This window comes from Callorhinchus milii, unplaced genomic scaffold, assembly GCF_018977255.1.
Source record: "Callorhinchus milii isolate IMCB2004 unplaced genomic scaffold, IMCB_Cmil_1.0 Scaffold3, whole genome shotgun sequence".
Lineage (NCBI taxonomy): Eukaryota > Metazoa > Chordata > Chondrichthyes > Chimaeriformes > Callorhinchidae > Callorhinchus > Callorhinchus milii.
Genome location: NW_024704744.1, coordinates 27,890,751 through 27,917,157, shown reverse-complemented (window position 1 = coordinate 27,917,157; position 26,407 = coordinate 27,890,751). Strand labels below are relative to the sequence as shown.

At 41.4% G+C, this 26,407-nt stretch overlaps 1 protein-coding gene across 2 annotated transcripts in view; it reads left to right on the top strand.

The window, feature by feature from the left end:
- Window positions 1-26,407, top strand: part of LOC103184988 (chloride intracellular channel protein 5) — a 73,350-nt gene that overhangs the window by 32,758 nt on the left and 14,185 nt on the right. The window contains exons 1-2 of one of the 2 annotated variants that reach the window (XM_007903277.2): window positions 3,633-4,017; window positions 24,726-24,835. In XM_007903277.2, coding sequence (XP_007901468.1) covers window positions 3,955-4,017; window positions 24,726-24,835 — 173 coding nt within the window. In that variant the 5' untranslated portion in view covers window positions 3,633-3,954. Of the gene's footprint in view, window positions 1-3,632; window positions 4,018-24,725; window positions 24,836-26,407 lie in introns of those variants that run through there. The other variant, XM_007903276.2, reaches the window with a different exon arrangement.

The window sequence follows — 26,407 nt, the reverse complement described above, 5'->3', positions numbered from 1 at the left end:
TGCAACTTTGGTTATCTTTCCGGCCCCCACCCTCTTTAGCAACCCCCCCAACTTGTGTGTCCATCCAGCTGTGTAAAATGAGTTGAGATGTTCTCCTGATGTGAAAGGGGCTAAATAATGTTGTAAATGCTCAACTCTCTGCCACTTACACATTGTGGCAACAGCAAAGTTAAAAGCACGGCCACATTCTGAGACTCCCTCTTTGACATTACCTCTGAACTTCCAGAGAGGAGAGTACTTGTGTCAACTGATGTTTCAGACACTCGCAAACATTTTGAACATCAGTTTGTAAGTATAATAACAGTCCTTGGATTTGATATAGGGGTTTATCATGTCATCAAAGTGATGGTTCAGACTTTCAGGCTTGAGAGAACCTACTTTAGAAATTTACTCATCTGATCTCTTAATGCAAAAATAAAGGCAGTGGGCGAGACTTTCTCAACATGCCTTTTTGCAGCTCGGCTATGCACAGAGTTTTTAGGATATACCAGGAGCAGGGGTTGAGGCAAAATCCATATTTGCTTTCAAAAGGGAACTCGATAGATATCTAAAAAGGAGTAAACTACAGGGGTAAGGGGAAAAGGCAGCTAAATGGGATTTTAAAACAGTCCAGAAAAACACATGATGGGCCGAATGGCCTTCTCCTGTGCTGAAAATTAGTTATGTGCTTATGGAGACTGCAAAAATAAATTTCTAACAATTTGTAGATGCCCCAAAATCTGACAATACTGCTATACATCCACTGTCAGGGAGGTGCCTATTCATAACATTTGCTGTCATTATCATTGTTGATTACTGCTCAATAAACACCCTGCAGTTACATCATGATCATAAAGATTTTATTTTGGACGCTGTCACTTAGTAACCACTTGGAGAATTCTGACCGTTGGTGTGATTCATACTTCCAGACGAAATGAGTCTTAGTGCAATAAAACTGTTCCTGAGAATGCCGCCTTCTATTCCAGAACAAAATAATCATTACGGTAAAATAGCGCCTTATCACATCATCGTGATTTCTCAAAATACTTCACAGGATTTTACTTTCAATGTAGAAACTGTATTTATGGATGAATTTGGCAGCCAATTTGTCCATAGCATTGTCTCACAAACAGCCATTAAGTAAATGAGTGACCAGTTTTATTTGTAGGATTGTTGGCCAAGACCCTGGGGAAAAACTCTCTTTTTGAATAGTGCCATGAGATTTTTAACATCCACCTGAATGGATGGGATCTCAGTTCAACATTTAGTTGGAAGGACAGCACCTCTAACAATGCAGTACACCCTGAGTGCCACATTGGAGTGAGAGTGTGTAAATTTGGGAGCAATTTTGTGATGTGGAAACTACTGCTAGTTTGAGTTTGGTTAAACTCATCACTTTGGATCCTTACAGCCCGCAGAGAGATGTTTCATCCCGTCCATCTGGATTCAAGGTCAGATCCCCCAAAAGTTAAAGTGCAATCTTCCAAATCACCTTCGTATCTAGTTTGTGAAGATATTATATATAAATACTCAGGAATGGAAAGGGCTGTTGCAATCCAGCTAGCTGTACCCAAAATGAAAAAAAAACTTTACCCTATGTGAAGCACACTGTAAAATTATAAGTGTAACATTTTTTGTTTTAGGATTCAGTTTACTTATCATCTTTAGAATCTTAATTAGCTCAACTGGCATAATATTGCATCCAACTAACCTAAGTAAAATATTAGGATATCAGGCTTAGAAGAAAAGTTTGGTTTTGATTAGAATACAAATACCATAATAAGTGCCTCTGGTGAGCCCTTCAGTGACTGGCTACTGAAATGATGGCTGTGTTCTGACCAGAACTGTTAACCCATACTTAAGGTTAGCTTTCATGCTGAATCCTCAGATTATTTTGTTAAAGTGTTTCTGAGCTGTAAATGTTTTAACAAATCTATTAATGGTGTAGTGTAATGTATAGTCTTTCCTGTACATTATTTATCAAATCTCACACTAATTTAGAGCTATCACAGGCTTTAGAACAAACATTTTACTAGTTCATTGCCTACATTATATTGCCTTGATTTCTGTCTACAGTCATTTTTTTCTCAATTGACTTTATTGATGGAAATATATGTCTGTTGGATTGTTGAATATCGCAAAAATGGCCACTATCGATGGTTACCAATTGTTATTGAACTCAAGGAAGCCAACTCAGTGTACTACTTGATCAAACACCTTTTAGAGTACACTATTGTCACGTCATCTGGCTTCCCAGAGTCGGTCTGGATATCACTAGGCAAAAGTATTTGTTTCAAAAAGAGAGAAGAAATGTCTAGAGAGAAAATATTAAGAGAAAGAAACCTTCCCACAGAAGCCAAGGGATTCCTAGGCCTCAGTTGCGTGACTTCCGGCAGCTTGACAGAGGGTTGGAGCAAGCTCCCTTCCTGGTCTCTCATCTGCAGGTGCACTTGTGTCCGGGGAGACCAAAAGGGTTCAAAAACAGCAGCAGGTGGATTTTTATTTCCATTCGCCCAATGTGATATTAATAGAAAAATTGAAACCAATGTTTACTGGAATCGACATCATTTCTCTTTAACTCAGGGTTGTCTTTTGAATTACAGCTAAAAAGGGAATTAATAATAATAATAATCCTTGCAGTTGATATATCGCCTTATCACGTCTTCGAGGCGTCTCAAAGTGCTTCACAGAATATACTGTAAAAGTGAATTGACTGTATATTTTGTGGGAGAAATTGCTGTGTTAGTGTGATCTGTTCATAATCTGCGTGTTTGAGAACAGAGCAGAAAAGCAAAGCAGAGTATTTCACTGTCACTTGATGGTCCGAACAATGGAGCTCGTGGTACAACTCATAATTCTGTCCTTTTAGAATATAAACAATGAAAATATTGAGCATTGGAGCATTTACTGCACAGAAGGAGGTCATTCAGCCCATCGTAACTGTGTTGCTTCTGGCCCCCACTGGAGCTATTTATTCTAATGCCTTTTCTCCTGTTCTTTCCCCTACCCTCTGATATTTTTCTTCAGGTCTTTATCCAATTTTCTTTTCAGACATTGGCATGAACTCTGCTTCAAACACTTCTAACACTTGTATTGAGACATTCCATGTTCTCACAACCTTATGTGTGTAACAAAATAAAATTCTTCTATGTTCCCTTTTTCTTTGGTGATAAGCAGCAATATATGCTCTCACTTACTCACCCATTAGAGAAAGTACCCACTCTTTATTTACCCTATCAATACTGTTCATATTGCTATAAAATCTACCCCTTAATCCCTGCTCCAGTGGAAACAGTACCTAGTCTTGATGTGGGGTTTCATTAAGTGCACAGGAGATGGAGATGGGAGGGAAACCTAGGGCAATCTTTTCAATGTTGTGTGTTTGTGACTAGGGCAGAAAAGGTCAGAGTCACTAACACTGTCAGTTTCTGCAGATGAATCCAGTGGGTTCCTATCACAGTGTGACAGTGTCACTTGAACATTAACCTGCCAGATGAGATGAGCATAGCTGTCAGCCTAATCCACTCAAATTGATAAATAAAAGGAGCCCAGTGGCTGCTGACAGAGGCTGGCTCCTCCCTCTGCCTGTAACCTGGCCCCTCTCACTCCCACAAGCTATTTTTATCAGCCTTTCTCCCTCGGTCAGAGTGTGTGCAGTTAAAACAAGTCATCAGAGAGCTGCTCTACACCAGTGGAAAAGCAAGAGGCAAAGGGAAGGTGGCACTTGTGGCTTTGTTTTGAGGAGCCTTCTTCCAGTAAAGCCTGCACATTGTCACTCAGATGTTCAGAACATTGTGTTTCCCATGAAAGTTTGCTCTGAAGGGAAGAGCAACGTCAGTCATATTCAGCTTGACTGGGTATTTAAACCCTGCTGGAACTGTCCAGGTGGGGGAATGTGTGAGTGATTCCATATGGATTATTGAAGCCCTGAGCTGAAGGACAGTAGGGATCCATAGGACTTGCACCCACTTTGATATGGCTGGATTGGCTCCTGTCAACGGGATAGACAAGGATCCTGAAATTGAGCTGTTTGTGAAGGTAGGATGTTGTTTCAATTTGCTCCTTCATCAAACTGGTGGGTGAGTGTTCTCAACCTACATGTTTGCTAAAAGATACGAGGAAGATGATAATAATGCCATAAACTGGTAACATTCTGTGTCACCGAGGGACCATATGTGTAGTGTAAATATATCAGAACTATTTGCAGGCTTTTTATAACCTGGAAAGTTTCTCTGCAGTAAAACTCTAGACTGACATGCATACAACAGGTGGGTCCTCCAAAGCACTGTTTTTACTGTACAGCCAAGCAACCGCTGGCACTTTTTTTGTGGACAATATTGCGTGTGGGATGCACTGGCAGTACCGAATGCAAGGAAACCAGTTGCAATGACATTGAACGCAGCAAGATGTAATAATAATAATCTTTGCATGCGATATAGCGCTTTTCACATCTTCTAGATAATAATAATAATCCTTGCATTTGATATAGCGCTTTTCACGTCGGGAGGACGTCTCAAAGCGCTTCACAGAATATACTGTGAAGTGAATTCACTATATATTTGTGTACACCTCATACCAAAAGAGAAACTGAACCAGTCACATCAGGACACCCGTCACTTTGTTAAATATTAATCTGTCACTTTGTTAGACTTTAAAAAGGAGTACACTGACATACTTTTCAGAGATCAATAGTTAAATAATAATCCCTACATTTGATATAGCACCTTTCATGTCCGGAAGATGCCTCAGAGTGTTTCACAAGATATACTGTAAAGTGGAGTTTACTCTGTATGTGTAGACGAATGCCCATTTACACCCAGCAATGCCCCACAAACAGCCATGAAGTGAATGATCAATTTTATCTGGGCAGTGGGTGGGCAGGTGGGGGGTGGTTGGCCAGGATACCTGGAGAAACTGGTTTCTCTTTTTGAATAGTGCCATGGGATCTTTAACATCCACTGGAACAGGCAGACAGGATGTTGGTTCATCCGAAGGACGGTATATCCAGCAATGCAGTACTCCTCCAGCACTGCATTGGAGTGTCAGCATAGGTTATATGAATTTCAAGCCTCGACATGAGGCTTGAACCTGCAACTTTCTGACTTTTTAGTCAGCCGGGTGTCTGACACATGTAAATTCTGACTCAAAGGCAAGAGTGCTACTAACTGAGCCAAGTTGACACAAAATAATATTTTCCTTTGATAGAATGCCTTATCAGGCATTCAAAGTTTCAAGGTTTCAAAGTGCTTCAGAATGAAGTGTACTGATAGTATTAATGGTTTTAATGACTGTTTTAAGTAAGTTGATAGGTAATCTGTGCCAGTATCATCCAACAGATAGTGATGAATGACCAAATTGATTCTGTTTTGATGGATTTGGATGAGAGAGGAATATTGAGGAGGACACTAGGAGAGTTCCTTGCTCTTCAAAATCACAAGATTACAAGAGAGATTCAAATAAATAAGGCTCTTCAGCCTATTTGATCTCAGCCTTCCAAAATAATAATAATAGTCATTGCATTTGATGCAGCACATTTCATATCAGGGGGATATTCCAAAGTGCTTCACAAGGGTATCTGAAAACTGTAATGACTGTATTTTTAGGGTGAATGTTACCAACTTTATTGCCTTCATGTTACACCGAGCTGTTTTAAATAAACCTACTGCTTGTCCTGTAACCCACTCCAGCTGTTGACTGCCCTCTTAGTAAAGAAATACTTCCTGATGTCTGTCTTTAACCAGCACAGCCTTGCGGCCTCTTGCTTTGCTACCTTGCTGCATCTGAAAGTATTATCCTAGATTTACTTTCTTTCCTTTTAAAGTATCTTTTTACCTCCACAATGGCCCCTCTGAGATTCATTTTAACGACAGAAGAGCACTAGCTTAACTAAATCTTCATCATAATTTATCCTTCAGCTCATTGCATTCCTCTGCACAGTCTTTAGGGCCTCATGTCACAATGACCATAAGGCTACTCAGGTGAGCCCTAACTATAGCTATGTGCAGTTTGAGTGTGACTGTTTGAATTGAGCTCAATTGACAATGTGGTGTAGCATCTAGTTTACAATACAATATAAATTTACATTTAGATACAGTACTACCTTTCAAGTCAGGAGGATATCCCAAGGGGCTAGTTTCCTTTTGTTTAGTGCTGCCTCAGACTGTTTGAACTTGGTAAGCACAAGACAATATTTGGTCTCAACCTTCAGTTTTAGTTATCAAGTATAAAAATCGCAAGTTCCTGTTGGACTCTGTACTTAAAAACCCACAATTAAATAAAGAGCTCTGGGATTCAGCAAAGCCGTGTCTGCTTCAGTATTCAGATATGCCAACAGGTTAAATGAACACTATGCCACAAGTGTCATTTGGGATGAAAAAGCATTGATCTCCAGTGTTGGAAGAATGAGCTATGAGCATTGATTAGACAAGGTAGGGCTCTTCAGTCTTGAAAGGTGACATCTCAGTGGAGACCTTATATAGGTGCATAATGGGATTGAAAATGTAATTGCAAAACAATATTTTAGGATGGTTGAAGACAGTAAAACAATAATAATAATCCTTGCAATTGATATAGCACCGTATCATGTCTTCGTTATGTCTCAAAGTGCTTCACAGAATATACTATAAAGTGAATCGACTGTTTTGTAGGCGAAATGCGGCAGTCAACTGCACACAGCAGTGTCCGACAAACAGTTGTGGATTGTGTGACCAAATTATTATTTTTTTTGGAAGGGTTTATTAGCCCTGGAAAAGCAATCCACCAACCGACTAACAGCTGAGTTCCTACTTACTGTTAGGTAAACAGAGGTGTGTAGAGTAGGGAAACTTGACCAACATTTTGCCCTGCCCGGGAATCAAACTCCGGTCCTCTCGCTTGCATTTAGAGTCGCAAAAGCAATTTCAGGACAGACACCAGAAGTTTTTCTTTACCCAGATAGTAACTAACAGGTGGAAGAGAAGGGTTGGGAAGGGTGATTGAGGCCAGTATACTGGACTCAATTAAAAGCAGTTTGATGCTGTAATTGGGGAATGGTAGGGTGGGTGTTCTGGAGAGAGGAAATCAGATGGGCTGCTGGACCTTCTCCATTCTAACCAACTGTGTGATCTTGTGAGCCGAGAAAAAAACACTCGTATGAAAAATGGATGCTTGGGTGAGATATAGAGAACCATCACTGGACATTGAACAATGTCCTAGTGTGAGCCCCTACCTTCAGCATAATTATCCTGGTATATAGAGTTACATAGAATAATATGGCATAGATACAGGCCATTTGGCACAACTCTTGCTGATGCTTATTCTCCACATGAGTCACTCAAACCTCCAATTTTCCTCACCTGCTTCCCTCTCTTCCCTTTTTCCTTATGCATGTATCAGGTTTACATTTAGATAACACATTGATTCTATTTTCGTCAATCACAGCTTCCAGCAGTGAGTTGCACACTCTCATTCCACCCTCTATAATAAAGTCAATTTACTATAGAGAGTTCCACCCTCTATAGTAAAGTCAAATTCGTCTCAAGCATTTAATAAAGAAAATGAAGCATTTCACTGTTCTTTTATGAAGAATGTGAGGCATTTTAAGAAGTGGAAGAGCTTTGTGGTGATCTTGTCTATCTACTTTTTTGCCTCTGAAGACTATAAATATATGTATAATCTGAAGACTATGACTAAGCAAGAGAGGCCATGGGTTTAAGGCGTTTTTCTGTTCTGAAGTGCAATCCACACAGGCCACAATACACAGAGCCTGATACAATTCAATGTTTTGGATTCAAAGCTTCTTCAGCTAGATCTCCTGGATGGGGGTCGGAGATAAACGGGTCTCCTTGGAGCTGAGCTGGCTGCAAGATGAGATGATGAGCAATGGAATGTAGGAATCATCGGAATACACCCACTTGACTGCTATTAACCCTGCAAGCCAACTCCTTAGTGGTTTGGGTGGTTCTAGTTGGACAACCAGCAGGATATTGCCAGACAGTACTTTCAATGGTAAGTTATGTTAAACAGCAGTACCCCAAGGCACTCTCCAGAGTCCCCAAGACTTTGGCTGTTGCCAACCTGCACCTGATACTCTTCAAAATTATGTAAACATGGTGCATCCCTCTAGGGAGAGAGAGTGCATTCTATTCCATACACGGAAATTTCTATGTATAGATGGCATACGTACACTTTGTGTAGCTGGCATAGTGGAACTCTGTTTAGTTTAAATACTCAAGCAAAGTGATGGGTTTCTGAGTTTGTCAGACACGCAGGGGACCAAAAATGTAAAGAGGACCCAGCCTCAAACATTGTCCTAAAAAAACACCTACCTGTTCCCAGTAATGCCAGATTTATTGTATTACACAGTATATGTGGAGAAATGCATCTGTCAACTCATTTTTATAACTAGGCGAAAATCCTACAAGCCTGGATCATGGTTAACAGTAACCCACAACTTGCTGTAAAAAGAATTCCTAAAACTAGTTTTCCCTTTTATAAAGCCCAAATGCATACAATTGATATCAGTTTTGCTGTGGACATTGGAGATTTCTTTGCATTGTGGGTTCACACCCCCCACCCTGTACTTAGGGTTGCCACCTCTCCTGGTGCTACAGGCACCATCTTGGTAAAAACATCGTTCACAATGTGGACGAATGGAGAGGGCGTCCATCTTGGTAAAGGCAGTGTACGCAATGAGGTGGGAGGGGGAAAGAGGTTCACACAATCATCCTGGTATGATCCCTGTTAAAAAAAAAAGGAACCTGTTTTCACCAGCAACTGGCAAGGCAGCAAGAAAACCAGCCTGGCTGGATAAAAATGGTCAGGTGGCAACCCTACCCATACTAACTTCAGGGCATTTCCAAGGCTGAAGACAAAGTGGCTATTGAGTTAATCCTGCTGTCAGAGATGGCAGAATGTACTGCAATGGGTCAAACAGTAGACCTATCCTGGCATAAAGCTGACTCTGAATGGGGCCAGAGGGTAATATGCACTGTAGAGCGGTAACCTGATGCACCAGTGTTTGGATCAATTACCAACAGTGGAGAGGTAAAATACACATTGCAGCTCATTTGATTCCTTTTTTTAAAAAAAAACTGAATAGAACTCCACATGATGACTCAAGCCAAGTTTAATTTTCTTTGCAATCAACAACAACAACAAAATTATATTTGTAAAGTGCCTTTCACATCGGGAGGACGTCCCAAGGCGCTGGACAGTCAGTGTTTCAGACTCGAGCTGGGGGGTCGGGATTGGGGAGGGTGGAGGGGAGGAGGGAAGAGAGTGATTGAAAGCACGGTCGAAGAGCAGAGTCTTGAGATGGGTCTTGAAGGAGGCAAGGGAGGAGGCAAGGCAGAGGGACTGCGGGATTGAGTTCTAGAAGGTGGAGTCAGAGTGGCTAAAAGCCTGCCCGCCAATTGTGGGGTGGGTGAGGTGGGGGACGTGAAGCAGGTCAGAGCCCGCTGAGCGGAGGGAGCGGGAGGGAAGGTAGGGGATAAGGAGGTCGCAGATGGACTCGGGAGCAAGGCAGAATGACTTTGAACAACATCTTCCTGAAGCAGAATTACTTGTTGCAGATCCCTTGCCTTGGCAGGGATAGTGACAGCAAAGGGGCCAGGCTGCTGGTTCATGACATGACTCATCTGACTGATTCTGGAAAGTTTTGCAGAACAGCAAATGTCATGAGGATTAATTGACATTTGCTCCTAAAATATACCAGTAGCAGCATTTGACTGGTACACTGATACTGAAATAAGCTGAGCTCACAGTCACTGACAGGTTACTGCAATGCTGAGCCTTTCCAGTAAGCCTTTGGCACATGTGCTGGACAAATGTGCCTGTTTTATCAGAGACTGCTGGGCATTAAAACTAAAGCGAACCATGTCCTCTGCTATATTATCAATGAAATTGCGGAAAGATAATAGTGAAATCAAATGACATTTCTTTTGAATTCAGAAAGTAGTTGAATTGTGGAAGTGACTTCCTCAAAGGACTTAGAGTCGATGGCAATGTTTAAGAAAGTTAGTAAGTGTATCAGAAGTATTGAGAAAAGCCAAACAAATGGGATTGAGTTACAGATCAGCCATCATATAAGGAGATAGCAGAGAAGATTCGACGGGCCAGATAGCCTATTCCTGTTTCTATGTTCGTATATCATAACTATAATGGCACACTAATGCAGTTGATGTTTTAGTCACTTGATTATGTAAACACCTTGGTGGGTTGAACAATTCAAGTTCACAAGTCTCATATCTGAAATGTTCATGAGTCTCATATCTGAAATACTGCTATATGATAGCTGTCCTTTCTCCCTCACATCCGCACCACAACTGGCACCGCCTTCCATCACCTCCGGAATATCGCCAGACTACGGCACTACCTCACCCCTCACGCCGCTGAAACCCTGGTTCACGCCTTTGTCACCTCAAGGCTGGACTATGGGAACTCTCTCCTCGCCGGCCTTCCCGCCACCTCCCTCCACAAGCTGCAGGTCATTCAGAACTCTGCAGCTCGTGTACTGTCCCGCACCAGGCTTCGCGACCACGTCACTCCTACCCTCGCTCGCCTCCACTGGCTCCCCATCCCCCAGAGGATTGATTTCAAGATCCTCATCCTCACCTACAAGGCCATTCACGGCCTTGCTCCTCCTACCTCTCCAACCTACTGTCCCCCTACCTACCTGCCCGTACCCTCCGTTCCTCTGGCTCCGGTCTGCTCCACGTCCCCCGCCCCAACCGCCCTACCATCGGTGGTCGGGCCTTCAGCCTCTCAGCCCCAGGCTCTGGAACTCCATCCCCCAGTGCCTTCGCCTTGCTTCCTCCCTTTCCTCCTTCAAGGCCGGTCTCAAAACCTTTCTCTTTGACCGTGCCTTCAGCTCCCCTCTCGACTCTCTTCCTCCTCCTCGCTCCCTCCCTTCCCTCCCCTCACCCTGACCATTTCCCCCCTCCTCTCTCCCTCCCTTCCCTCCCCTCACCCTGACCATTTCCCCCCTGCTCGGGTCATGACCCAACTGTGCAGCGCCTTGGGACGTCCTCCTGACGTGAAAGGCGCTCTATAAATGGAATCTTGTTGTTGTTGTTGTATGATCTATCTCCACATCATTGTTGACATTTGCAGTCCAATTACCAACTCAACCTTGATTATTAGTCAGGACACTGGGAGAAACTCCCTTCTCTTTTTGAATAGCTCCTTGGGATAACTGAAGCCTACTGAGGTAGACGGGACCTCAGGTAATGTCTCATCCTAAGGACGGCATCTCAGACAATGGAGGGCACTGCACGAGTATCAGCCTTGGATGTAAACTCAAAGACCTGGAGTGGGGCTTTTGACTTTGTGCAAAAGTGCTACTAGCTAAGCCAAACTAACAGTACCAAGGTGGCAAGAATATCTGGAAAAGATTCCATGCAGGTGTGCTGGGTCACATGAGATGATAATGTGTTATTCGAATTGAAGGAGGTAAACAGGTTCTCTTTGAGGGCTAAATTGGCTCCAAGGTGACATGACTGAATTGGAAGATTGGAATTGAGACAAATGTCAATAGCAATTTCATGAAGCCTGAGCCAGACTGGTTCAAAGCACTGTTAATGATGGACCTGTCAGCCTAGCTCATTGACAAGGCTCCAGAGGGGCAGACCACTCACTGAGAACAGGGATTGTTCCCATCCAGCGCCTATTAATCCTGCAACTCAAAACCTAATAGGCAGGATGGTCCTAGCAGAAATTTTGCTAGGTAGCACTCTCAAGCTATGCAGTGTTAGCTGATTAAACTCCAGCAATATCCCAACACACACGCCACACTCCCAAGTCTCCAAGCCTTCCTTGACTGTTGGGAATCTGCAGATAATACTCTCTGGAAATTTATATGTGTGGGTGGGATGCATGGACCTCTCGGTCTGGTTTGGATACTCTGGTGCTGAGTTTCTGCATGTATCAGACACCTGGCTGACCAACAGAAAATGGGAGGAAACAAAATTGGAAGATTGGGAGAAACTCAAGGACTCCCTCAGTTTTGTACTGGGAATGCCAGCTTGGCTAACTGGTCGGCCTCTCACCTCTGGGTCGGAAGGTTGTGGGTCCAATCCCCCCATCGGTACTTGGAGTCATATAGTCTAAGCTGAAACTCAAGTGCAGTGATTAGGGTGAAGTGCCGTCCTTCAAATGAGATGTTGAAATGAGGTCCCATCTGCCTGTTCAGGTGCACGTCGAAGATCCCATGGCACTATTCGAAAACAGAAGGGATTTTTTCCTGGTGTCCTAGCCGACAGTCTCCCCAAAATAAAATCGGTCATTCATAGCAACATAGGAATTAGGAGCAGGAGTAGGCCATTCGGCCCCTCGAGCCTGCCATGCCATTCAATAAGATCATGGCTGATCTTCTAACCTAACTCCATCTTCCCGCCTTATCCCTTAATCCCTCTATCCTTTAGAAATCTATCAATCTCAGTCTTGAATTCATTCACAGGACGTTGCTGTGCACAATTGGACTTTAACGTTTGCCTATAAATACGCAGTCAATCCATTTCACAATAAGTCCTGTCAAACGCTTTGAGAAATCCTCCTGACAAGAAAGGGGCTGCAACGAATGCAAGGAGTATAAGGATTATTATTACACTATAAACTCAATATATGTAATAATATAACATCCTGACTGGGGGGCTTAAACCCTCAACCATCTAATCCAGAGGTAAGATTGCCACCCACTGAGCCAAACCAACTGAACCCAAAGTATGGAGGGCAACTGTTGGGCACAACAATGCTCTACAAAAAGCCATGATGTGAATCGTCAATTTTATTTGAGGGATTGATGGCCATGACACTGGAAGAAATTCACTCTTTTTGAATAGGGCCATGGGATCTTTAGCATTCACCTCCCGGGTGAGAGTACTATCAACTGAGCCAGGCTGAACTTTATTTGGGTTTAGCAGTACCATTGGAATGTACGCACTTAAGAGCTACAGCTTGGCATTCATTTCTGATTAACGTTGAGGAGTCAGGCATGTATGCATTGGAAAAGAATTACGCCTCTTGTTATTTGTTTCAGGTGCAAATACATTCTTAAAAATGTTAACCCAATCTAATTCAGCACAGCTGACAATACTTGTTCTGAGTGCTTAGATGGAACCGATATCCACGTGTTCATGCTGGAGAATAGTTTCACACCCGATAAGAATAACTGCATAACTGAGGAACAATTCAAGTTTGCACTTTGGAAATTATGTCAAGGCCATAGAGAGGGTGCGAGCAAATTCAATAGGATGGTACCAGGCATGAATGATTTGACTGATCAGCAGTGATCAGAGGAATTGGCACTATTTTTACTGGAACAGAGAAGGTTGAAGAGAGATCTTATAGAGATTGTTTAAAATAAAAAGAATAATAAAAGAAAAATATTTTTCACTGGTGTGACTAGAGGGCATCACATTTTAAGATAATTTGCAAAGAATCAAAAGGGGAGATTAGGAGAATTTTATTGACACCGAGGGTTGTTGGGATATGGAGTGCCCAAGTGAGTCAGATTGTGTAGCCAGGACCCTTTATTAGAATTCAAGGTAGAACGACAGATATCTGAAGAGTAATTTGAAGGGTATGGGGAAAAGTGAGATTGAATGATTTTCTCTTTCAAAGTGTCAGTACCGACACAAAAACTGAATGGTCTTTTTTGTGCTGTGAAATTCTACGATAAGGCAACAACCACAGATACTAAATAACAATGATGGGTATAATTAAGAGCTGGGTACAATAGAATACAGATTGCATTTAAATAGCGCCTTTGACATTGGAATGATATCCCAAAATGCTTGACAGTTCTGGCTGGGTACAACAGAGAACAGTACTTTCACTCACCTAGATTGCAATAATAAATAATTCTTACATTCTAAGATTGTAAAAAAAGTCGAGAGAATGGGAGAGAAAGTGGAGGACAACAATCGGTTGTATTTGTTTTCTAGCCCATGTATACCAGGTGACCTGAGGGCTGAAATTGTTCATGCTTAAGAGCGTCTAAACCAGACTGAAAGTTCCCACGTATGTATGCCATTTACACATGGAGATTTCTGTGTGTCTGGAATGGAATCTGCACCTTGCTTACCTAATCATGGAGAGTATTAAGGCACAGGCTGGCCAGCATCCAAGGCTTGGGGACCCCAGAGTGTGTGTTGGGTGTACTGTTGGAGTTTAACAAGCTAAAACTGCATAACTTGTCATTGAGAACACTGCCTGACAATCGTATGTTGGTAAGGATAGTAAATCAGGCATTGAGCATAACTAGGGTTCAAGCTCATGATCCACTGACAAGAATTTCAGTACTTTACTCCTGTGCCATCAATTTCAGTGAAACTGGCTATAGAGGAAAATAATTTAACAATTGGCTTTTGCAGTGTAACCCATTGCTCACTAGATGTCACCTCACACTTTTTGTGCTGTTTCCGGTTATGTGAGGATGATAACACTATATAATGTACAATATAGTTTACACTTTATTCCCTTCCAATACAGTCCTATAATGTGCAATATATTGTACTTTATTACAAAATACAGTAGAATTAATGCATAGTCACTAGATCTGAGTTATTGGTACCAGTTATTTTCTAGATCTTTATTCCATTGTAGGTACATTGTATTGTATTACTGTTGTGTTTTGTCCTTTATACACTTGATGAAAAGCTCACGTCAAACACAACACAATAACAAAGATAGAATATCAGTGGTTGCTTGCTTTATTGCATCTGACTATTGTTGGGTGGCTATCATGCTTTTGGATGCACCTATTATTGTTTTGTTAAAACTTGCTTACTTTTTTTAATGAATGAATATTGCTTTAAAAGAGGAGATTGGCCTGGTAGTTTCAGCAGCTTTATTTGGAGACAGTGACAGTAGATTATTGCAGGAAGTTCTACATTCCTAAACGAGAGGGAGCATTGTAGCACTCTATAAATGCAAGTTGTTGTTGATGTTTGTGAGACATGGGTGATATTCAGGTCGTGACTTGTTTGACCTGCAGTGCTTTCTCACCCCTCTCTAATATGCTGCCCATAACTACACCCCACAACTGATTACTATCATCAGTAAATAAAATGTTTAAATGGTTTGCAGTTTACTTCATGTTAAATAAAATAGGCGGTGGAGTATTTAACCTTTGGGAAGCCACCAAAGTGGTATCTCATTCTGATAGTGTCTGCTCTCCTGGACCACAGATAACTCATTGTGTGGCAGAGTCACCTGATCTCATACTCAAATGTGATGTGCTTTGACCCGGGCCCTTCAATGCTCTGACAATCTGTGTTAGCTGCTTGAGCAAAATGCAAGAATTATTATTATTTATAGCCTCAGCCTTTATCCTGACAATTGGAGGTTACTTTATGGGAAAGTGCATCCCAGCGAGAAAGGATGGGAAAACATTGAAGCCAGAGAAAAAAAGTCTGTTTAATGTGCAAATTTAAAACAATTAATAATAATAAACCTTGGATTTGATATAGCGCTTTTCACTTCTTCTAGATGTCTCAAAGCGCTTCATAGAATATACTGAAAAGTGAATTGACTGTATATGTGTGGGCGAAACAAAGTAAATTTAAGTAAAATATACTTAAAGAAAGTACTGAATCGAAATGTAAAGTATAGTGTCTTAGAAATAATGAAAAATATACAATATCAAAATAAGAAATAGAATGAGGAAAATGGATCAGGGACAGTTTGGGATATGAGTTTTTAATATTTTTAACAAATTAAGTACGTTCCCCACCCCCGGAATGCACTGACTCTTTTCTGGGGTATGTTTGATGGGTGCTTGTTTGGCCTCTGGTGCCTTGGCTAAGTGGTCATTCTTCATGTGAAAGCCTGAATGGTGCATACCAACAGGCTGTTTGACTGTGGGAGAGGGCACAGTAAGGGCATTGTAAAGTGATTAGGGATGGAAATCTGACTGATTTATCTGCTTTCCAGCCCAGGGGAGCTGATGCCAATCGTAGTCCTCCATCAGCCACTTCTCCTGAGATCAGCTAACTCGGCCCAGCCTGGGATTTGAAGCTGCAGCCTTCCTGTTTGTACCAATAATCATGCACCAGGTGGTGCCTTTACAGACCAAGCCATTGGGGAGCTTAAGTGATGATTATAAATAATATGAATATTACAGTAACAAATACCATGATATCTCTCTGGCACTAGTACCATAATCATTCAATGCCTTCCACCCCCACCAACCCCACCACCCCCATTGGTGGCTGAGCCTTCAGTCATTATGCCCCCAACCTCTGGAACTCCCAGCCTCTAACCCTCTGTCTCACCCCTCTCTATCTATCTTCAAATCCCAAGTTAAAACCTATGTCTTTGACCCCTCCAATGGTCACCTTCTCTTCCTCCTAGATTGGTGTCCAAATCCATCATTGTGAAGCTTCCAGGATGTTATCCTATAATAATAATAATTCTTGCATTTGATGTAGTGCCTGGTCACATCATTGAGACGTCTCAAAGCACTTTGCAGGATACACTGTAAAGTGAATTGACTGTATTTTGTGGGTGAAATCCTACCTTAAAGACATTATATAAATTTTGCAATAGGGTTTATTTTAGAAGGGTGTATTATGCAAGTTGTGCTAACCATGCTAACCTGAACAACTATCTTTACTTATGTAATTGACAACTAATGAAGAGTATTATAAAATATTGAAGAGGTCTAGAATATAAAAGTAAGAAGGTGCTGCTCCAGTTATATAGCGCTCTGATCAAACTTTATTGGAGAACATGGTTCGGTTTTGGGGACCCAATCTTAGAAAGTTTTTCAAAATGTGGGTCTTTGCAGCATGAAGTAGTTAGCAACCAACCCTCTGAAAAGCTATTCTGCATGAAGGTGCTATATCAATAAAAGTTGTTGTAATCTGAGCGTAGAATCCATAAACCTTTTCAAAACCATGTCCAAGGTTAAACCAGTTCAAAATGATAATGGTTTAATGTTACTTACAGCACAGGTTTGCCAGAATCCTGTGGGGATAAATGGGAATTTGGTCAGCCTCATTTCTGAATACAATATGGCTGGCGCCTGAGCGACAGTGAGAGACAGAACTTTCCTGACCGATTGTTCATTGTTGGGTGCCTATTAATGGCATTGGGTCTGTCGGAATGTTTCTGTCTATCAGTAGAAATTCAGCTCCATGGAACTTTCCGAGAGAATACCACAGAAGCAAACAGAAGAGCATTGTAGATGACGGCTGAAAATGTTCCAGAGTTTAAAAATTGGCGAAAGGATGAACATTTTGAAACAAAAACAAGCTTTTTTTTTGGATAACCTAACTTCCAATGCATTTCAAAAGGGAACTAGGTAAATACATTAAAATGAGTTAACCATAGGGGATATGAGGAAACGTCAGGTAAATGATTCTGAAAGGATTGCTCTTGAAGGGGTCAGCACAGATACGATGGGCTGAATAGCCTTCTTCTATGCTGAAACCTTCTGTGGGTCTAGAGTAGAATGGAGCATAAAACACAGGTACAGGTAATGCCAACAATTACCATATCTCTCATCCTCCTGTCCGGGCAGATGTTATAGATCTCATCTTGAAAATCTAATCTCAGTTATAAGATATTTTTGCCTTCAGTTTTAAGACTTCACAGAATTGTTGGAAAATTCTTAATTTGGAAGCAAGTTCTTTTAAAGAACTGCGGAAATAAAATGCTTTCAGATTAAGACTGGATTTAAGAATTTTCCATGATTTTAAAACATTTAAGATAAGATTATCTAATTGGCTAAAACTAAGTGGAATTTTGGATCTCCCACTCATTATTCAGAAAGAGGAAGGAATTTCTCCTGATGTCCTGGTTGACAGTCCACCAAATTAGACATTCACTGTTGTATGTAAGATGTTACTGGGACAATTTGGCTGTCACATTTGTTTACAAGTACATGCTTATGAAATACTTTAAGAAATGGGAGGATTATAATACTTTACAGGTAATTACATATTGTATTCTGTGAGTTAAATTGTAGTTTCAATGACAGAATATTTATGATTTGAATACAATATGTACACTATTTACTGTTACTGATTCTAAATCTGGAATATCGCTGCAACAAACCAAATGCTTTACTGTACTATGTGAATGGCTGTGTTTCTCTGTGGAATGTAACAGGCATATGACCAATACTTAGTTCTATATCTGAAATGTTAGTGTGAATCGATGTAAGCGCTGCTCAAGCTTGATGCGTCTACCAAAGAGTCACCTGTAAGGTGCAAAATGGAAATTGGTAAATTATTATTTTATTGATTTAAAAAAAAACATTGTCGGATGTCACTGTGTAGGTTTGCCACTCAAATCCAGCTGGAGCACTGGGGCTGAGCCTCATTATTTCTCATTTACACTGGTCTGGCCCAGAGCCTTGACCAAGTAGAAAGAAAAATAAGAGATTGGGGTTTGTGTTTTACATTACTTAACGGATTTCTTAACTTAGAAACCTGAATGAGGAATGCTTCTGCTGGAAATACATTGTGACCAATGTATCATTGTGATCATCATTCCGACCCAATGAGATTGGATGGGCTGAAGGGCCTTCTTCATCCAAAACAATTTTGTGATCTTGTGATCATTGGAGGGGAGCTGGGCGTGTTCTTTGTCTCTGTTGTTTTGTTGCTTCATTCTTGCGCTGTTTATTCCTCTGTTTCACATTGATTTTAAACCATGTTTAAAGGGAATAAAAAGGGTTCATTTGTCTCACGTCGATGATTTGCAGACAGGACTTTTGTTAGGTTGGCAGAAAATTGGCGATAACAATAGCATGCTGTTTACCTGAGGTGCTTGAGAGCTTTTATTTTGTGGTGAGTTTGGAAGCAGTTAGTCTAGTGAAGCAGCGATGGAATTTTCATCAATATTTCAGCTAAGCTAATAGGTTTCAATTTCAGTGTAAGCTTTCACCACCTGCCTCACATTATAAAGTCTAACTGATGATGTCCAATGTTCAGAAAAGCTAGGATGGAAATTTAACTAATATTCACTGCACATCGGAAACAGTATTAGAAGTTCACTCCATTGACTTGGAATGATGTATGGGCAGTAACTCTGATAGGCTGAGATGAGGCACTCCTTAAATATACAACAATGTGCACCAATGTGATTGCTTGTCAGTGTTGTGATAGACATTAATCTGTTTGGATGAATTTTCTGCATGGTAAATAAGGTGAAGGCAAGGATGAGTGGTAACAGTGGGTTAGAGCACTGCTTCAACCTGGACAAAATAATGGGGAAGTGTCCTCTCTCGGAAAGATGAGTTTAGGAGGGTTTTTTTATATAGGGTATTGTTTGGATGTGGAATCTTTTGACATGTACGGTGGTTGAGGCAGAAACCATATTAGCTTTCAAGAGGGATTTCTTTACAGGGTATGGGGAAAAGGCAGCTAAATGGACTGTTCGGATTGCTCCATGAAATAGTTAGCACAGACATGATGTGGTCTCTTTGGTTCTATGGGCTTTACACGAAAATGGATAGTTTCAGCCAAGTTGGTAGTTAATGTAGGTCCATGGAACAAAAATGCAAACATACATTAAAACTAAAATTGGTCACTTCACTCAAGATACTGTAAGGATTGCTGGTGTGGGAACATGGTTGGGGAATGCGGAAGTAATTGTACCTCATATCTGGGCTGTGATAAACCTGACCTGTGAGTCCTTAAAGTTGCCATTAGATGGCAGAAATAAAACATTTCTTGCATTCAGCAAGACAAAGCATCAACAACAGCAAATTACATTTATATAGCAGCTTCCACATTGAAAGCACGTCTTATACACATCGTCTAAACTGAAAGACTGGAAGATAATAGGAACACAATTAAAGGAAGAATTTGCATTTTTATGGCACTTTATCACTTCAAAATGTCTTAAAGAACTTTACAAGTAATTTCTATCAAGTGGAGTGACTATTTTTACAGGCAAGCATGATCCCACAAACAGCCATGGGGTGAATTGACTGTACTGGACTCCACTTTAATCCCTCGACTGTACAACACTCCAAAATGTTATACTACGTGTGTGTTGTTATCCTGGCACAGTGGTAGCACTCTCACCTCTGAGTCAGAAGGCTGTGATTTCAAGCCCCACTTTGGGATCACATAGTGTAACCTGACATTCCAATGCAATGCTGGAGGGGGGTTTGCATTGTCGGAGGTGCTGTCCTTCGGATGAGACATTAAACCGAGGTCTTGGCTGCCTCTTCACATGGGTATTCAAGATCCCATGGCACTATTCGGAAAAGAGAATGGAATATCTCCCGATGTCCTGGCCAACAAATCCCTCCCTAAGTAAACTTGGTCACTCACTCCATGGCTGCTGTGGGCAAACTGGCTGCCATGATTCACCCACAAAATACACAGTCAATCCATTTTAGAATGTATCCTCAGAGATGTGAAAGGCCCTATTATCAAATGCAAGGAATATTATTATTAATATTATTATATAAATGCAGGTTGTTGTTAACACACCTCTGGACAGGCAGACTTTGCATTTGATATAGCGCTTTACACATCTTCTAGAATCTCAAAGCGCTTCACAGAATACAATAACAACAACAAGATTACATTTGTATAGTGCCTTTCACGTTGGGAGGATGTCCCAAGGCACTGAATATATTGTAAAGTGAATTGACTGTATATTTTTAGGCCAAATGCAGCTGCCAATTGGGCACAGCAGTGTCCCACAAACAATCATGGATTGAGTGACCAAATTATAATTTCTTTTGAGGGATTATTATCCCCGGAAAAGCGATCCACCAATCAACTAACAACTGGTTCCAACTTACTGCTAGGTAAACAGAGGCGTGTGGCATAAGGAAACCTGCCCAACATTTCACCCTGCCAGGAATAGAACCCAGGTCTCTCGCGTGCGAGGCGAGTGCTATAATCACTTAGCTACAGGACTCCATGATGTAATGATACAGCTGAGAGACATCCCCTCTAATAATGCAGCCCTTCCCAAATACAGCACTACATAGCAGCCGAGACTATGAGCGCATGTTCTGTCATGGTCTTAAACCTACAACCTTCTGACCCAGAAGTGAGAGTACAATCAAGTAATCCAAGCTGACACTCACGCAGTGTGAATATAGTGAATCATGTTCTATTTAAAGAGTAAGAGAACAAACCAGGAATACGCCAGTATTGTTCACTTTGTGGTGACATTGTGCATGAATAACAGTGAGATTTTAGCATTGCTGCCATGTTATTTTCATGTTAAACATTCTATTTAGGTCTATGCTGCTTGTTAAAAAAAAAATTTTTTTATTACCTCTTAAAGTAATGGCCCAACAGTAATAAACAAAATCACTCCTGTTCAAAAGAGTAGGAGAGAAGACAAGATAGATGCCAGACTTTGTTTCACAGATGACTGCATTCACCCTAAAAATACACAGTCACCATACTACATATAAAAGTAAATCCTGTGAAGCACTTTGAAACATCCTCATTGTGAAAGGTGTGATGTTAAATGCAAGGATTATTTATTCATCAATTGTAGATTGCAGGAGGAAGAGAAGACTTTACATGGCGAATCAATGCTTCATAAGTTGATAATAGCAGTGGAGGGCTTTTCTTTTGGTATACATGTTCGCTCATTGTGAATTGAAGTCTTCCGGGGTATTTGCTAATTGATTTGATATGACACCCAAATCTACTTTTCCTCCTCCAACCGTGACCTCAGATCCACCAACGTTCTTTCTTGTCAGACATCGAGGCCTGAATGAGCGCAAAGTTTTGGTAGCTGAATGTTGACCACACGGAAGCCATCTTCCTTGGCTCCCGTCAATGTCTTCTGCGGCTCTGACCTCCTTAACCTCCCCGGCCTATACCTCAGACTTACTGTACCTGTGTGTAACCAAGGCATCAGGTTCAATCCCCAGCTGTCCTTCCTACCCTACATCTAGCCCCTGACCAGGACCGCTTTCCTCCACCTCCGCCATATCGCCTGCCTCCAACCGTACCTTGCACCTGTGCAGGTGAAACGTTCATTTTTCCATTCCTCACCTCCCACCTTGTGTCCTTGTTTCAGTGTCCTCCTTACCAGTCTCTCCAGCTCTCATCACCCAAAAAATCCAACTGATCCAAAATTCCAGGCACCCCCACCCCACCCCCATCAGTCCAGTCCTTACCAGACTCCACTGACTCCTTAGTGCAGAATGGATCAATTTCAGGAACCTCACATTTGCTTACAATTCAATTCACCCTCGTACCTCCCTAACTCTCCGATCTGTTTACACCCCACTCCACCACCTTTGTACAACTGGCTCCGGCCTTCTGCACTTCACTCGTCCCCTCTGCTCCACCATCAGTGGCCATGCTTTGAGCCACAACACCTCTAAACTTTGCAACTTTCTCCCTCAATCCCTGGGCCTTTCCCCTCCTGTCCTTCTTCAGATCCTATCTGAAGATCTTCCTCTTCGATCGTGCCTCTGATCACCTCCCTTCTTGCCCCAGCTCGGTTTCGAGGTCTGCCACCATTAAGTGCTCCGAGACTCTACCTGTGTGAAGGGCGCTATATAAATGCAGGTGTTTGTTGTTGATTTCCAGAGACCATGTGTATTACATCTTGAGTAATATTGTTTATTGAACAGTTACTTCAGTTTGCTTTTCTCTCTATTGCTGGATGTAGATAAGTTTAGATATCTCTGCTGGATGTAGAAACCATCTTTCAATTCATGTATAAACAAGCTTGTTGTCTTGCACCCACTTAATACATGGAATGGCACCATAACACCTTCCTGTTCACCTAACTGGGATAGCATAGACTTTGAACCAAAGCCACATCTCCTGAAGTCCTACAGTGGTTTGTCATCAGTTGAAGTGCAGGGTTGGCAATACAGTATTTGTGCCTTGGTTCAGATGATCATGCTTTTACATACACTTTTCTATGCAGCTTCATCAATGTGTCTCCTTGTTCTTGTGTTTGATGAACATAAAATGGTAATGGCTTTCAGGTACAAACCAGTGATATAATTCCCACAATGTATGCTCAAGGGGAGGAGGACTTGTTTACATCTCTAAGTCATATAGCTGAGTTATGTAGGTTTGTCAACTAACAACAATGCCTTTGGTTGATAATACCTACTCTTGCTAAGTCTACTCAGAGGCATTTCACTCCAGGGAGACAAAGCTTCCTTCTTCTTCTCCTTCAATCCTTTCTCTATTCACCTCTCCTTTGTCATCTCCCCTCTCTTCTTCTCCTTCCTTCTTTCCCACCCCTTTCAACACCCTTCTCTCCTTATCCCTCCCCTCTTTACCTCCCCTCTTTTCTTTCCTCCCCCAACCCTTTCTCTCTCCCTTCTTCCCTTCCCTTCTCCCCTTCCCTCTCGTCTTTCTTCTTCCTCTCCTCTCTAATTTGCTCATTGTAGGAAATAATAACCTTTCACTCCTGCAATGGCTCTCAAATCCAAATGAGCTTCATTACAGCAATGTAGAATTTGAATTGTGTTGGGATTCTTATATTAATATTTCATTAAGTTCACAATTTGTTCCTGCGGGATAGCCGCAAAATCAATTAAATTAGTTCAAGCTGTATTGCCCAGTATGACAACTACCTCCGCCACAGTCTCCAGTGCTCTGATATCTGTGGGGAGTAAAGGTTTCAGCTGCTCTTCAGCAGATTGAAAATGGTGCTATAACAAGGACTCAGCTGTTCCTTATTTCTGTGTCCCCTGTCAGCCCGAGAGGCTGTAGGTCATGTGATTGGCACTAACTGTGTTATTGTAACTTGGTAAATCAATCAGATATGTTTACGTTGTTACTTTCCATAACTAACTGAAGTGTCCACTATTCATTCACCCATTCCCCTCTTCACCCATTCAAATGTGTGGGATCACATGACAGATCACTTTAGGGAGAAATACGGTACGTAGCGTGCTGAAGTTAGCTAAGGATGTGTGTTGTAGCAGTTGTATGGGTTTCAAGGGAATAAAGGCTGTAGTCCAGAGATGTTGAGATCAAAATTCACAGCTTTTAATAAAGATATTTGTAAAACTGTATGTTGGGAAGGTCAAGCAAACAAACGTGAAATTCACCCAAGTATCCTAATCTGTGTTCCAACTCTAGAAACCCCATGTGCTCCTCTTATAGCCCACACCAACTAGTGCTCTCAGCAGGCAGGACCCGGGTTATCCATTGGGAAGAAGGATGTTGGGGGCATTGTTGAGGAAGACCAATTAACCAGCCCTCACTTTTGCCTCCTTCCCTGCTTTGCACTGCCATACTGCCATGTGACATCGAGCTCCTCCAGGGTTCATTGCGGGATTAAATCCCATCCATGGATCAGTTGCCTGCATCCTCAGTGGATCTTGCTCCATGATCCTCAGGACAAACCTGCTACAATATAGTATTAACAACTGGACGACTGGAATTCAGAAAAGGGGTCTTATCTTCATGAAAAGGATTTTGCATTGAGATGCACCGTCCTGTAAGCTTGAGATGAGAGTGTTGCACTGTTCTTCTGTACCTGTGTCCTTGCCAAGCAGCAAAACAAAGTGTTCCTTTAACATGCCTCCCCTTTTTAGACCTTTTCTAGCATTTTAAATATTGAAGATATTGCCACTCGAAAATCTGCACTAAACCTTGGAAGGCAGAGTTAATTTTAAGGAGTTCATGAAAGCATTTTCTAATGTAGTATAGCGAGACATGCAAAATGGTTATGTTGACCGGGCTTTTGACTGATTGCTGTGAATCTAAGTAAATAAAGTTAAGGCGAATGTTTCGCCTGTTCTGCATGTTGTATATAGACGATATAACAAAGTATTGCTTTCTTTTCTCCTGCAGGCTGGGAATGATGGAGAGAGCATAGGGAATTGCCCCTTCTCTCAGCGACTCTTCATGATTCTGTGGCTGAAAGGTGTTGTGTTCAACGTTACAACAGTTGACCTGAAACGGTAAATGGTTAAATTTCATTCCATTTAATTTGCAGCATGGAGTATTTCACGTCACACTTTTTGATATATGTGGAGAATTTTAATAGTAGATAGAACATCTTTCACGTCAGGGGGGATGTCTCAAAGCGCTTCACAGGGTTTACTATAAAGTGCCATAACTGTGTAAATTGTAGAAGAACGTGACAGCGAATTTGCACACAGCAATGTCCCACAAACAGCATAAAGTGAATGATCAATTTTATTTGAGGCATTGGTGGCCAGCACATCGGGAGAAACTCCCTCCTTTTTTCAAGTATTGCCATTAACATTCACTTGAATAGGCAGAAGTAGCTTCAGTTTAACTTCTCATCCGAAAGATGGCACCTCCAATATTGCAGCGTATCCGCATTACTGCATTGGATTGACATCCTAGACTTGAGGCGACAGTGATCCCAACTGAGTCAGTCTGACACCTTATAAGTAGAGCTTCTGTTTTCAGTTTAAACCGAAACCTCCCGACAAAACATCCCCGATTCAAAGATAGGAATCGATGTTTAACCAATAAACCAATTAAAAGTAAGTGGAAAAACCCTCAGTTTTACAACATAAAAATGCTAAAAATCAACTAAAAATAAACCCTGAAAACAGAAGCCCTACGTATAAGATATATGGAAGATGAGCACTGGAGATTCTGTAAATTAGTTTTGGCTGTTTTTCTGAACTCCTGTCCTTCTTACTTTAAAACGCACTATGTGCATCCACAAGAATTGAAAGTAACAATAAAGATAAAAAGCTGATGTGGAAGCACCGACTTCATAGTACCAGCAAGATTCAAGATTTCCAAGGGTCTGCCTGCTCCAGTGTGGCTCTCAGCATTGTCCATAGGACTCGCCACAATAAATCTTTGTTAATTAAATGGAGTCACTCCAGTGATTGCTTCTCGTAGCATACGTTATTGTATGCTGAAGATGTGGGTCCCTAACAAGGAGGAATGTAAAAACTCATTTGGTGTGGGATTCCTATTACAACATGTCATATTACGACTTTATGCTTTTTATTATACATAGCATCCATGCCTGTACACATTGTCGCAATGCTGACATGACAAATTTGCTGGAGGAATAAGAATCATTTAGAATTGAATTGAGAGTCATGACCGGGGTTAATTATTGTATTGTGAAAGGATCATAATTCTGGGTCTCAATCACATCTGCATGAAATGGAGTTTAAGTAAAGGGAAAAGTCACACCTCCCAGTTCTCAAAACTTTGCTTCAGTGCTGCCTAAAGTCTCCGATTAGCTTTAACTTGAGAGCACTTGACACGTGTGTTAATTTATTTTACTAAACAGTTAGTTTATTGGATGTGTGGAATTTTACAAAACAGAGCACTGTGAAAAGTGATTAACATAGCAATGTAACTTCCATGATTAAAGTGGTGCAACTAACTCTAAAGGCACACTTTTCCACTGGTTGATAAAGTTATTGATCTTGACAGTGTTTGTTTGTATTTCCCCTTTATAGGCAGGACCTCTACATTTTCTAACTAGCAGAATTCGCCAAAGCAGAATATAACTCTATTTAATACATCAAGCC